At 45.5% G+C, this 15,147-nt stretch overlaps 2 protein-coding genes across 10 annotated transcripts in view; both read left to right on the top strand.

Annotated features, from left to right (window-relative positions):
* Positions 1 to 6,475, top strand: part of CCDC57 (coiled-coil domain containing 57) — a 49,754-nt gene extending 43,279 nt beyond the window's left edge. For all 9 annotated transcript variants that reach the window (XM_035104301.3, XM_088661514.1, XM_088661511.1 and 6 more), the window contains exon 18: positions 5,994 to 6,475. In XM_035104301.3, the coding sequence (XP_034960192.3) occupies positions 5,994 to 6,217 (224 nt within the window). In that variant the 3' untranslated portion in view covers positions 6,218 to 6,475. The remainder of the gene's footprint in view (positions 1 to 5,993) is intronic.
* Positions 6,476 to 13,168: 6,693 nt separating this feature from the next.
* FASN (fatty acid synthase) overlaps positions 13,169 to 15,147 on the top strand; it is a 66,185-nt gene continuing 64,206 nt past the window's right edge. The window contains exon 1 of the mRNA XM_035104295.3: positions 13,169 to 13,378. The gene's annotated coding sequence lies outside the window, so the exon portion shown is untranslated. The remainder of the gene's footprint in view (positions 13,379 to 15,147) is intronic.

Here is a 15,147-nt window from a genome sequence, read left to right as displayed (position 1 = left end):
TAAAAACATCCATTATTGCAGCCTGTGAACAAACTATTGGATATCAAACCAATGAACACCAGGACTGGTTTGATGAGAATGACCATGAGATTGAATGCATTATTGACAAGGAAAGGAAGACATTTCTCATCTGGCAAAGAGATAGAAACTGCACCACTAAGAAAAACACCTATGTTGACTCTAAGGCTAAGGTTCAAAGAAGAATAAGAGAACTAAATAACACCTGGTGGATAAAAAAAAAAAAAGCTCAAGAGATCCAGCACTTAGCTGACACTCATGATGCATGGAGTGTTTTTAAAGCCACAAAGACCATCTATGGTCCAATAAATCATGCCTCCTATGCTCAACAGACAGTACCAAACTTCTAAAAGATAAAGAAGCTATTGCACTGTGCTGAAAAGAACATTACCAGCATCTCCTTAACCGCAACTCCCCCATAGCTGCTGAGGTCCTCTCACAAATTCCACGAAAAAAAATTAGAGATGAGCTTGCAGTATCTCCAAATCTGGGAGAGTTATGTACAGCTATTAACTAAATGAAAACAACAAAGCCAGAGGACCTTATGGGCAGGCGTGTAGCAATGGAGGGGCATAGGAGACGGGCCACCCCTAGCTCCAGTCTGGCGGGGGCAGCGTGGGGGCAGTGCCCCTGGCCCGCCCCTTGCCTCCTCTGCCCGAGCCGCCGAGCGCCGCTGGTGCCCAAGCAGAGCAGTAGCTCTGTGCGGACATGCGCAGTCCGTCCTGGCTTGTCCTGGCACATGCATCATGTGTCATGACATCACAATGCATGCGTCAGGACACAGGTGCGCTGCGAAGTGACGCCCACCCCCAGGGGGCACCGCCTCGGGCAGCCAAGCGGCACCGTTCACCACTGCTGATGGGATACCTGCCAAAGCGGGTGGAATTGAACTTGCACAACAACTTCACAAGAGGTGATCCTAGCTTTAGGGATGCCAAAATTATCGATCTCTTTTAAAAGGTCATTGCATTTGGGACTTTTTAGTTATGATTAAAGGTGAGTTAGAGGTAACATGATAGAAGTTTATAAAATTATGTACGGCATAGTGATAGAAGATAGGAAAGTTTTTCTCCCTCGTAATATTCGAACTTGTGGACATCCAATGAAGCTGAATGTTGGAAGATTCAGGATGACAAAAGGAAGTACTTCTTCACATAGAACAGGGGTAGGCAACCTAAGGCCCGCGGGCCGGATGCGGCTCAATTGCCTTCTCAGTCCGGCCCGCGGACGGACCGGGAATCAGCGTGTTTTTACATGAGTAGAATGTGTCCTTTTACAGTGGTACCTTGGGTTACAGACGCTTCAGGTTACAGATGCTTCAGGTTACAGACTCCGCTACCCCAGAAATAGTACCTCGGGTTAAGAACTTTGCTTCAGGATGAGAACAGAAATCATGTGGAGGCAGCGGGAGGCCCCATTTGCTAAAGTGGTACCTCAGGTTAAGAACAGTTCCAGGTTAAGAACAGACCTCTGGAATGAATTATGTTCTTAACCCGAGGTACCACTGTATTTAAAATGCATCTCTGGGTTATTTGTGGGGCATAGGAATTCATTCATCCCCCCCAAAAAAAATATATAGTCTGAGCGATGGTGGACTGGCCCATGGCTGAAAAAGATTCCCACCCCTGACATAGAACATAGTTAAACTATGGAACTCACTTCCAGCAATGGCAGTGAGCAATGGCCACCAACGTGGATGGCATTAAAGGAGGATTAGACAAATTCATGGAGGATAAGGCTATCAATGGCTACAAGCCATTGTGACTATAGTTGGAAGCAGCAATGCTTCTGAATATCAGTTTCCGGAAGCCACAAGAGAAGAGAGTGCTCTCATGCTCGAATTCTACTTGCAGGTTTCCCACAGTCATTTGGTTGGTCCTTGTGAGAACAGGATGCTGGACTAGATGGGCCATTGGCCTCATCCAGCGGGTTCCTCTTATATTCTTGACTCATTGTCTTAGCTCATTTACCTTTTTTTGCCTCCACAGTATTAGACCGTCTCTTTTGCTTTTAATCTTTTCCGTGCTGGCATGTTTGTTTAAAATGAATCCACCAGACAATTTCACAAATTGAACAATCCTCTCCAGAGTAGCTTCAGGATTTTGATTATTTGGTTAACGTTTACCAAGGGCTTTGAAAATGTAACGTCTGTAATGCACTTGCAGATTATTTTTATGTCCTGGTATAGCAGAATTTTTATAGTCTGTGGCAGATGACAGTATGGGATGGCATGTGTGCTGTTGGCAGTAACCCACGTACTATGCCAAAATTATTTGGTAGACCGAGACATTGAAGATACTGCAGGTCAAGAACCTGTTGCTAAAGCTAAAACAGTGTTTGCACATGCAGATGTCACAGTAACTTGCCTAATGTTTCATGCTGTCAACTGGCGAAACTCAACTGGCAGTTTGCAAGGACACCTGGCAGTTTGCAAGGACACCAATTACCTAATCTAGTATTGGAAACTTGAATGCAAAAAAGAAATGCTGGCTCTCAAAATGCAGATGCAAGTCTAGTTCAATAGGACAAAAATCGCTGCTACATAGAGTGGCCTAATCTGACACATGCAGATTGATTTTGAGAAGAGTTACCACGAGAGCTTTTTGTTAATCAGTCTTGTTGGGTCAATCTTGTATACAGTGGTACAGTGGTACCTCGACTTACGAATGACTCGACCTACGAATGTTTCAAGTTATGAACAGAGTTCCGTCTGCCATTTTGGATGCAGTTTAGATAGGATTTTTTTGACTTAATTGATTAAATTCCCCCCCCCCCATTGGCTTCGACTTATGATTTTTTCAACTTATGAAAGTCCGTTCGGAGCGGATTAAATTTGTAAGTCGAGGTACCACTGTATGTAATTATTGTATGGCTGTGCCTTTTATAATAGCCATTGTTTTGCTATATCCTTTGGAATATCATTGATGTGTATACCTCAAGACTTTAAAATGCCACCCTCCCAACACCTCACAGGTGAAAATAAGGACCGTTTTGTGTCCTTGTTGCATCTCTGCTTTCATACAAAAGATTGAGTTGATTTATACATTGCTAAACAATCTTTGCTGCATTTATTCAGGAACAGTGTAGAGGGAACAGAATTGATACAATTAGATTTGACAATCTACCCATGTTATTTAGAGAAAGAAGGCTGTTCCCTTCCTACTACTTTACTGGCAGGACCAATAGCTTGTTTGTTTGTTTGTTTGTTTGTTACCCATCCTTTACCCTGAGGGCCCAGAGCAGGTTACAACATTAATACAACATTAAAAGTGGTTTAAAACAACTTATAATCATAAAAAGAATGTGGGTCCTATCAATATACACCTCGGGTGTCAAAAGCCAGGGTAAAGAGGTGTGTCAGCATAGAAAAACCTAACCCAGTATAAAATTCTCACAAGCCTCCAGAATGAAATCTAAAAGCAAACTGTGTACAGTATGTGTAAAAATGCAGTCTTCTCTCCTCCCAACACCCTAATTCTTGCTTGCTAATTGGATCCTTCTCCACACCCCCTTCCCTACTTTGCTCATAACTGAAATCTAGTTCTGCACTGGTAAATGGCAGGTATCGAGGGGAAAGTTCATCATATCACTTTATTCTCCTTACATGATCCCAGGGTCTTATCAGGGTATACAGTGGGCCCAAGCTACTTAAAGTATCCAAGTTTGTACCGTCTTCATACTATGGCCATTGTGGCACAGCTTGGCCAAGGCCTAGTCACCATAGCAACTAGTTATCACTCTTTCTCCTCATTTCAGAATGCGGAGGTCCAGGCTGGGAAAATATCTCTGCCCTCCCTTGCAAGAGGAAACAGACGGACTGTTGTTGAGCCACAGTTCTGAACTAAATATTTCTTTTGCTCTGTAGCTGTTGTCTAGTACCCAAGATCCCCTCCTCCCCAATAGGAACAGAGCTACAGTTTGCTGAAGAAAACATTGGTATAACACCCTATTACCCAGAACAGTCATATAACTTGGAGAGCTGTCTTCACTGTGTTCTAACACATTCTTGTTTGGGCCAACAGCTGGCGTTTAGTAAAAGGTATTTTAGTTGGTGTGATTATAGATGTGAATCAAAGAGACCCTTTACCTAGAAAAGATTATTTGCATGGGCTTCTCACGAACAGCTGCACTGAGTTGACACAGATTTTGATCATCTCCTGAGTTTTAAAAGTGGCTTACAGAGCTGCTGTTAGAAGAAGAAAGGATGAAAAGTGACTCCAAACCAAATGTTTTCCAGCTCCTTCTCTTGCCTTATTTGTTAGACTATGATTTACCTTATCTGTTCGGAAAATTACCGCATTCTTGACAGAATCAAGTTGATAACCTCAACATACTGGTATATGCTGAGTAGGGGGGAGAGACAATATTTAGGTTTCTATGGTTTGTGGTCAGAGCTTCAGCCCTTGGGGAATTATAGCTTCATATAAAAAGCTGCCAAAGGGTAGAGAAATGGGAAATAGCTAGAACTGCAATAGATGTTGTGCTGCAATATTTGAATTTGGATGACGAAAACTGAAGAACCATTTTTATTATAGCTCATTATGATTGGTCCAGTTGTCTTGGCTGAAATTTGGCTCTTGTTGGGTCATATGTTATCTTTCACTCTTGCTTATGGGACAAAATTTCAACACTTTTTCCATCATGTGGGTAAAGCACCAGACAATGAGAGGTCTGAGTAGAATATTAACCAACAGATTTGAACTCCTTTCTGGCTCTACAAATGCAATTTTACTTTGCTGTTATGCAATACTTTTCATCATTCAAGTGCTTTACAAATATTAACTTATTCTGATGTGATTTTCTATACTTGACAATTCCTAGTATCAGAATCTGAGCTTGTTAAGCATGAGTGATTTTGAGTATGGAAATAATCATAACAGAGCTGGACTGGGTAAATTCATCACACAAATCTTGTGTTTTTGGGAAATGCAGTGCACAAATGCAAAATATCCATCCATTCAGTTATGTTTGAATAGTTGCATTTCTGCCTAGCCAAAGGCGAAAATTGGAAGTTAAAAAAAACCCTGCAAGATGAAGAGCTGATATTTCACCTTAAAACATGGAAGCCTTCAAGCTGATAATGTAAACATCTTTCTGACCTAGGAATATCAGGCAAAATAAAATTCAAAGTCTTGTTAGATATCTACCATGCACTTTCTGCTACATCTTAAAACAGTGAGTTTGTGGTAAAGATGAGATTTGAAGTGGGATTTGCTATAGGTGTTCTAGTCACTTCAGTACAGGATGTTTAACAATGCAGTGGTCTCTTTCATACAAAGAAGTACGGTAACAAATTGCCCCACAAATAAATATAAAATGTAGTTGGTTGGTGACCTTAATAAGAAGTTTGTTGATCAGTGAATTTCAGTAACAGATATGTCTATACAGTAACAGATGTACTGTATCTATACTTTACAACATCATTAAGAATATAGTGGGGAAAGGCTTTGTGCCTCAGATTACAGCACTTTCCCATCAGATGAAAAACCTTCAGGAGAAGAAAACATTAAAACAATCCAAATAAATAAAAATTGCAAAGCCAAACCTATGACTCTCTTCTAGGCAATAAATCACAAGGATTTAAAAGTTATCTTATCCCCCACCAGTATGTCAGCCTTCTTAACTGCATGTGAAAATTATTTATTTTACAGTATTTGTATAATATTTTTCAACCCTAATGGTTCTCAAAGCAGTTCACAATAATAAAGTCAGATACATAGACAGATGGTAGTGTCCCCACAATAACAGATGCTGTTGATAGTATGAAATAGTGGTATAATACGACCTCTGGGCTCTGCTCCCCTGAATGGTGGCAATAGGAAATAGGGGTACTGGGGTGGGCAGATATTCTTCAAAGTGCTCTGCCCACTCCCCTAGAGGTTCCTGTCTCCACTATTTAATATATGTGTATGCTGCTCTGAGCAATTGGCATCAAATTAAAATAATATCCGTTTTCTCTTCCGTTTGATTTGCAGAGAAATCCCAGGTTATCCATGAACCAAAAAGACTTGAAGACTCTCAGGAAGAAGCCCATGCATACTACACAGAAAGAGTACCAGCAGCTGCCTTGACTGTCAGAGGGACTAAGTTTGAAGTTCAGTCAAAGCAAAACCCAAGCAAGTCATCTTACAACCGATCCAGAAAGCCCCAGACCCCTCAGCGAATGGTCAAAATCCGAAACTACAACATAAAGGATTAGATTTTCAGCAAAGTAGAATTTTTATATCTGAATTATGTACAGTATTTAGTTATTAAGTTGTGATACCAAGTTGAAGTCCTTTCTGTCCATGTTAATGGTAGTTTGGTCTTGTAATTAATGTTACTAGTCAAGTTCCTTCTTACTTCCAATTTTGCTAATCAAACTTCATTGATAAATGTTTTTGGATGTAGAAAGTATTTAATCCACCTTCCTCTACAACTTGAGCTGGTGAATAAATATATACTTCAGTATGCTTCAGATAGATTTCTCAAGAGTTTATCACACACGGAGAACTTTATTGCAGTTCATAGACCCAAAATACACAAAAACAAACAGGAAACACTGAATGTGAACAGACCTAGTAAGTGACATCTCGATTATATGTTCCAGTATTTTATTTCCCCAGATCTCCTGGTTCTACACTTATTGCACAGTTCCTACAGTTTCTCTGTACTGTATATAAAAGAGCACAGCTGCTTTGTTCACTGCCCTACCCCTCCACCTTTCCCAAAGGACAAACAGGTAGGAAGAAAGGGAAAGGTGGCTTCTCAAGAATGATGGGCATGGACTACAAGCCCTGAGATTTTCCCTTGAGGGAGGGGGAGTAAGAGGTTTCACAAGATGAGCTGGGGGTATAAGCAGCATTGAAATGGGCTGTTAATACCATGCCTCAGTTCTTCCCTCTATAATTTGAGTAGGGCTTTTGCATGGATTGTTTTAATCAGGGTATCTCTGCCCAGGAAGAGTCACAGTTGTTGTACCAGTCTCAGTGGATGGAAGGCATTCTGTGCTACTGAAGCCACTTGGGTCTCTAGTAACAAGGCTGGATCTAAGAGCACACCAAAACTGTGGTCCTGTAGGGTGGAGTGCAACCTTGTATAGAACAGATTAACATCATTTGCCTAAACGGATTAATCATTCACAAACAGTAACATTATCTTATCAGGACTAATGATCAGTTTGTTAGCTCTTAACCACTAATAAAATTATCGTGCTCTTATATGAAAAATATGTAAAAAAGATAGAGGTGGGTTACATCAGCATATTCATGATACTCCACTCCAAAACCCCAAGTGACTTCATTCACTGTAGATGTCAAACAGCATGGAGAACAAGACAAGACAGACCCCTGTAGAACGCAACAGTCTACCTACCTAGAGGTAATCCGCCAGTTCCACCTTCTGGAATCTGCCTTTCAGGTGGGAATGGAACCACCAAAACACCATGCCCCCAGTTCTTCAGCTAAACAGGCTACTCAGAAGGATATCATGGCTGATTGTATCAATAGTCACTGGAGAATTAACAGAGACATGCTCTTCCAGGTTATCCATCAGGACAACCAGTGCCTTTTCTGAGCCAAAAACAGACATGCAAACAGAATGAAATAAACCACCACTTAGACCCATCCACTTAACTTTCTTCTGCTTAGAGGTTATACCCAGGATGGGCAAAGTCGAGTAGACATGCGGCAAACTCCACTCCTGAAGGCATTCTGTCTGCATCCTCATTGCAGCAACTGAAATGAATCATGATATGATGGTGAGCTGACCATGTTGTGAATGATCTGCCAAACCCATATCAAATATAAGCAGTATTATCCTCTGTGTGAACAGACAAACATTGTAGCATACTTCTGAGGATTATTTTCCATCATACTGTTGGGGGCAGGGATTATAAACAGGTCTAAAGAAATTGCATGCAAAAGATGCAGACCTTGATATGTTCTTCATAGAGGTCATTCACAAAAATCAGTTAATAATACGAACAAACAGTACTAGCATTGGTTAGCCAATTAACACATGTAGAGAGATTAACATTGTTTACTCCCAATTCACTCCACAAGTGATCATAGCACAGAACCTCTTGCTTCATTGTAATTCACTGTTTCCACACTGCAGTCTCCCTTTTAAGTGTCTATTGCAGTACTGTATGACCAGAATTAATCCCTGGTGTTGTTTATGACTTTGTTAGATCCTGTAATAGTGTTGCTAGACTAGACATCGCTAAAAGCTGGTATCTGAATCTGCCACAAGTTCTCATTCCTGTGTCTGTATCTCTGTTGTCATATGTTAGTGGTCATGAGCAACTGTTTTAGGCTGGAAAGGGGCTGCATCTAAACGATTACAGACCTATCGATATACTATATACCGTGTTTCTCACATTTTAAGACATGTCTTATATTTATTTTTACTCCAAAAAAACACACCATGGCTTATTTTCAGGGGATGTCTTATTTTTTTTTGTTAAGCTTTTTGATTTTTTACCGGTATTAAGCTTTCAGAGTTTTGCTGGGTTGGGCTCGGTGCGGCGCACGCTGCTGCCCTTGCCGGCTCCCGCTGGGTCGGGTCTCTCCCTCTCTGAGATAACTACGAGCTCTTCTCCTCCTCACCCCCCAGTCGTGACACGGCCGCCGCGCGGGCTTCCTTACCCGGGTTGCAGTGCAGCGGCGAGGGCGGCGTGGCGACGGGCGACGAGGGGGCCGGGGAAGGCTGAAGCAAAGGCGGCGGCGGAGGCAGCGGCGGGTCTTTGGGGCCGCCAGCGCCCGGCGAAGGTGCGGCGGGAGGCGGCAGCATGAGGTAGCGATGCGGAGGGGGTAGGCAGCGCACGCAGAACGAGTGGAGGCACGGCAGCAGCTTGGGCCGCCGGCTCTGGATGTTCTGACCGCACACCCCGCAAGTGTCCAACAGGTTGAGCCGCGACTCTCCGTCGGCCCGGTCTGCGGGGCCTTGCCGGCTTTCAGCCTCGTTTTCCCCACCCATGGCGACAGGACCGGCCGCGGTGGGCCCTGCTCCCGCCATAGGCTCGTCCATTGTTCAGCGGCGGCGGCCATTTCAGGCGCGAAACGCCTCTCACCCAATGGCCGCTTCTGCTCTCACCCTCCCCCCGGCCTGCTCACGAGCGGAGCCCCGCCCCTTCACGGCCGCTGGGAGCAAGCGACGTCGGTTGCTCGTCGGTGTGATTGGCATGCTGTTCTGGGCTTGGTCGAATTCGGGGTGGGGGATTCATTCAAGAAAGAGCCGGCAAAGACAGCTGCGTGCGCTGTGCCGAGCCCCGACTCAGCGGGAGCCAGCAAGGACAGTAGCACGCACCGCGCAGAGTCCCGACTGAGCGGGACCCAGGAGAAACAGCAGTGCTCTGCGAGGCGCACGCTGCAAAAGCGCCATGCAGACCTGCTCCCACCACTGCTCCCACCACTGCTCCCACTCAGAATGTCTTATTTTTGGGGGATGCCTTATATTTTATTGCCTCCAGAAAATCGTGCCATGTCTTATTTTATAGGGACATCTTAAAATGTGAGAAACACGGTATATGGTTTCAGCTGGGAACTAAACCTGACAAGGGTGTTCTGTCATTTTCTCCTCTAGGCCTGTGCTCTAGTATCCTGGGTACCAGTCTGGCCATGATCTATTGTTGTTTCTATTTTGTTGGGAGACAAATGTAGTCTGGGGAAAACTAATGTAAATTTTGAAGCTGTGAGCTTCTGTCTGGTGAATCTGAACAGAAGGGATTCTTATAGAATACAGCAACTCCTCCTTCCTAGCCTTCAAGCCTGGGTTGGTGGCACACTGAGAATCCAGATGGATACAGGTGGTAAATCTCGCCAAGCAAATAAAATATGGATCATTTTAATAATAAAATAATATGCATTGATACTGAGAGGCCATGGGATCTGCCAGTTTAAATCATGCCCTCTTTGCTCCCACGTCATGTTACCATGAAGCTGGGTTCCACAGAATATCCTGAGTCACAAGAATGGAAAGGAAACTATTATCACTGTGGGAATTCAGTTTTCCCAATCTAACGTGATAAAATAACACTTCTTATTCTATTATACCACTTGGAAGACTATTGTGGCACCAAGGAGTATATAAACAAATACATGACTATGATGTTTATTTTGGGGGATAAGCAAGAACAAAAAAATAAATATGAGAGAAAATAAATAATGGGGCCCTGGAAGTTGCTGTTTTCCTTCTTTTTAGAAATGACTACACCACATGAAAAAAACTAAATATGATTACATTATGGAACTCATGGGAAGCAGACATGATACCCCCTTCCCCATTTTATCCTGACAAGCCTGTGAAGGGATCTTGACCCAGGGAGAGCTCAAGGATCCAGGCAAGCAGACGAATTTAAGCGTCTCCTGCCCACCAAATAACAGAGACCAAACCAGGACTTACGAAGCAAGGCACTTTTATTTTTGCTGTTGCAACAGGGTCCTTCCTCTCACACAGGAGAACAAGGAAGGAACCCCAAACAAAGATGTCTTGCCCTTAAAAAGAAATTTGAAATTGGTTTCAGCCCACCCCCCAGAAGCATCATCCATATGTCACAGAAGGGGTGTAGCCCAAGACCCCCCTCCCTAGATTCATCATAGGTACATCATGAAAGGGGAGGTCTGGTGGCAGTAATCTGAGCAGTCTGGACCCTGCCCCCTGCCCCCCAAAACCTAATCAACAAAATTGAGAGATATGTACATTTCCCTGTTTCCCAGCCAAGTTAATCACACCCTTTTGTCTGGCAGTCAGGTATCAGGATGCCAGGGATTATCACTTTAATTCCTGAGACAATGAGAAGGTTCCCCCCACCCCACTTCTTCCTTGCAGAGGAACACCTGGTCAGAGAGAGTCAAAATGGTGTCAGTCAGGCCTGTTTTCCTGTGCTGCTTCAGACATGTTTCTGTACATTCATGTACATGTTTTATGAACAATTATTATATATATATAGATATGACCTCAAAATTCTTATAACATATGTTAGGCTGAGAGACAACTAGGCAAGTTGCCCAATGAGATTCATGGCTGAGTGGGAAGTTCTCTGTGGGTCTCCTCAGTTCTGGTCCAAAACCATGCCATGCTGTTTTGAAATACAGTACAGCTTGGAGCAAGCAAGGATATAATTCACAAAGTGACCATACTGAATAATAAAGGGATGTTAGGCTCATCCTCCTTTTCCCAAGCCTATTCCATTTTGTGCTTCCCACAGGCCTCTGCTTGGCCACTGTGAGAAGAGACAGACTGCAGGATCTGATGGGTCTTTAGTCTGATCCAGCAGGCCTCTTCTTAAGAACATAAGGAGTCACTTTAAGATTAAGCATTTACAAGAAGGGTAGGTGGAAGTGGGTGGCTGCTTTGTTTTGTTGCATTATAAAGGGAGTATTACATTTCAGAGAAGCAAGTGGGAGTGGATCAGTGCAGAGTTACCGCAAGTTCAGAGCTCACTCCATTTCTGGAATGAGGCGAAGGAAAGCAGACAGCAATAGACCTCAGCGCCACCAGATCCCGAGAGGCAAAGAAAAGCTCGTGATGCCTTCCGTGAGGAGAGCATTATTTGTTCCCAAACCGTAAGGAAAGCTAGTTAACTGTCGCCTGGGACTGTATACTCCCGTGTAGAGAGAACATAATCCCGGGAGCCCATTTAACAGAGCCAGAGTCTGCTTTAAAGGCTGAACTGTAGTAACCGAGGAAGCTCGCACTCTTCTGAGGTGAATGACCTGAAATAAGCCACAATTCACAGGCGCTTTCTTGCATCACCATCAGCTTCATTTCCTAAACAGAGCCATCCCCTTCAATACAGTCACCACATCACCCTATCTCCTAGCAACTCCCACACAGCCTCTGAGATTGGCCAGGCAACGTACACTCCTACATCCCCCTGCTCCCTGATTGGACACATCCAATCAATGACTTTAGGCCCCTAAAGAAAGTGTGGTTCTCTTTTGTACATTGCATTTGCCGGGTTCTGTTGGGAGGAGACGCGGGAAGAACTCGGTCAGAGTGTAACGAGGCAAGCAGCGCGCCGCGCTGGGCTCCCAGGGACACCAGTTACTTCCTTTTTCCCCTGTAGGCCGCGCGCTCGGCAAAGCCAGAGAGAGATCAGCCTAATTAATTATTCCCCTTTCGCAGCAATAGCAGCGCCTCCAAGAGCGGTGTGGGGGGGGGAAGCTACGAGGTTACGCCAATAACAACAAGACGGGGGGGGGGGGATTAAGTGCACTTCTCTCCCAGAGAGCCAAAGCTCCTTCACGTCGAATATTTTCATCAGCGCGCACCAAGCATATCGGCCCATCTGCTCCCCCGAGAGGGGCGGGCTGATTTGTTTCAATTTACTTCCCAGACGCTGAGAGAGGAGGCAGCGCCGCAAGGTTGGAGGCGCCGGCTTCCCCTAGCGGGCTGGCTGAGCAGAGGAAGCGCATCCTCTGGGGCAGAAGTGCCTGTGGGTGGCGCTGCAGAGCCCACCACGAAGCAGGGACCCATAACAGGGCCCTTCACACATCCCAGGCCCAGGATAGTTCACTTTCCCCACCGCGCCCTCGACGGGGTGTGTGTGTTGATAAATCTTAAAAGGGGTGCCTGGGAATGGCTTCCACACGACCACAGAATTGCAAGGTGTCCTGAGGTTCATCTAGTCCAACCCTCTGCAACACAGCTTGAACCTGCAACCTGGGCGTTATCAGCACCACCAGGCTCTAAGCGACTGTGCTATCCAGGCTGACACCGCCGGGGATTCAGATCCGTGCGGGATCCCTACGAAACTCGAAAATAAGGTACAGACGGGGCAATCCCGCAGGTCGCAAATGATTCGAGGGCAGGCCGGGTCACGCCGGTGCGTGCGGGGAGGCTTTCCCCGGGCATGTGATGCGCCGCGCGGGGCAGGCTGGCCGGCTGGCCCAGTTCCTGCCAGGCACCGCTGCGCTTGCCCAGGCGGGTTGAGTATGGTGCAGCGCGTGCTCCGCGGCGGCGCTGCTCTTTGGCTCACTGCTTCCTCCTCCGCGCGGCGATGGCGAGAGGCTCCCGTGAGCCAAGGGGCTGGCATCGCCCCAGGGTCTGCGCCGGGAGGCCCAGCCCCAGCTCTCATTGGACTGCGGCGAGGAGCAAAGCTGTCAGCCCATGTGGCGTGGCCACCGGAGGTGGTGGCTGTTTAAATAAGCGCCGAGAGCTAGAGGGAGACAGTGAGAAAGGGACGCTGAGCGCAGATAGGCGGCGCAGGCAGCCTCAGTTACGCATCGGGCACCGAAGAGGAGGGAGAGGGACTTGGCGGCCAGGGACTTGGCGGCCGGCAGCGTAGCAGTAGTAGCAGCAGCAGCGGGGCTTTTCAGCGCGCCTCCTTCGCCGCTCACCTTCCAGCGGTGGCTGCCGATCTCAAGGACCTGAGCAGGTAACCGGCTCGGGTTGCCGGGATGGAGGGAGAGGCAGCCCTCTTCCTCTCCGGATGGCGCTTGCATGAATGAAACGGAGCAGCCGGCTAGAGCTGCTGCGCACTTTGGGGCGGCCGGGGCGCCTCTAGGGCTGTCCTCGGCTTGAAGGGCGGGTGATGGTGGCCCTCTGGATGCCCTCGGTGCATTTGCCCGCTGGGGCTGGTTTGGCCCCTTTGGAAGCAGCCATGATCTCCTCCTCCTTCTCTCCCGGCGTGGGGGAGGGGAACCGGCCTTGGCGGCACCAGATCTCTAAATGCGTTTTCATTTTCCCACCCTCCTTATGCAAATAGGGTTGTGCAAATCTAGGCAGACTGAAATGCGTCTGTTTTGAATAGGTCGGCCGGGCCCGTCTTCTAAATCGGAAGGCGACATCCATTTTCAGGTGTTTGATGAGCCTTCCCAAGTGAAATCAGCTCGGACCCGGAGGAGGCCTTGGAGGCGCAGGCGGGCGGGATCGGGTGGCTCTGCGGCTGAGCGCAACATCTTTCAGAAGTAGCTCAGGTTTTTGTTCTCCATCTTGATAGCCAGCTCTGTGGGGAACGAACAAAAGCTGTGGCTCTGGAGATTAAAACAACAGTGGGTTGTTTATTTTTAAAATTTAAAATTTATTAATTTTTAATTAATGGCAGAACAAAATTGCAGAGGTAAATTGCTGCTTTTGAAATTTTGTGATGTAATGTGGTAGCAGTGAAGTTGATTTGAGGTGTGGTCCCCCCCTCTACTGAGGTTATGGAATAAAAAGGGGGAGGAGTGTTTGGCAATAAGGGAGATGGAGGCTAAGCCTTGCTGCATTGTAAGTGTTCTGCATCCAGCCATTTTGATACCAGGCAAGGAAGACAGTTACACTGGCACACTGAAGCCCATTATTTCAGCAGATCTAGGTAGAAAAGAGGGGTTCTCTTCCCCCCTTAATTCCCAGCGCTTTCCTTTAATATGCAGAAGCACAGAGAAGGAGATAAGAGTTTGAAAGGTATATGACACGCAGTAGATATTCTCTGCTCTCTCTGTTGTGACATTAGAAAATGAGGACACCAGATAGTTTCTACTTCGTCACTTGCAACCCAAGTCTTTCACTTCTTCTCAGGTAGCTAATAAAAGCCAGCAATTTCTGCTCAGCATTTGGAAGGATTCTCTCTTTGTTTCAAGACGTTCACAGAGTCTGTGATTCTTCTATTGTTCTCATAATGTAATCTTGTATTCATATTCCTCAGCTCGGCAGTACGATCCTACAGCCTTACTCTGTCCATCTCCAGAGCTAAGGGATGCAGTTGTAACGCATTTTGAGCTATTTGTATTACAGCCAGTTAATTTTATTCAGAGTTGCATAAAAATGGGTAAAATAAGGTAGTTCTCTTATTTCTCTGTTTTTAAAATTACTTTATACGGTAGCATAGTCATGCGACATGGAGAATTTAAAGACAAAAAGTGTCGTACAGCAATTTATCTTACTAGATATTTTAAATCATAGAGGGTAACTGGTACCACGCCCCCCTTTGCTAACCCAACTCAGTGGCTAAGTTGTCCTTATCTGTGTTTTTTGTGTGCTTATCCTCAAAACTGTTGTCCTAAGTGTCTGAAGTAAGATTCCAAACCAAGGAAGTCAGAATATTTCCCTTTTTGCCATACGTTCTCAACCTTGTTTAGAAGAATCTAAAAACAATGAACATTTATTTAATGTCTCTAGGAATTGAGAAGTACTGCAACTTGCATTGGTGACAAAAGTTCCCTT

The sequence above is a fragment of the Zootoca vivipara genome, chromosome 2 (assembly GCF_965207765.1).
Source record: "Zootoca vivipara chromosome 2, rZooViv2.hap1.1, whole genome shotgun sequence".
Classification (NCBI taxonomy): domain Eukaryota; kingdom Metazoa; phylum Chordata; class Lepidosauria; order Squamata; family Lacertidae; genus Zootoca; species Zootoca vivipara.
Note: the sequence above shows the minus strand (reverse complement) of the source record. Positions and strands in the feature narration are given on the sequence as shown.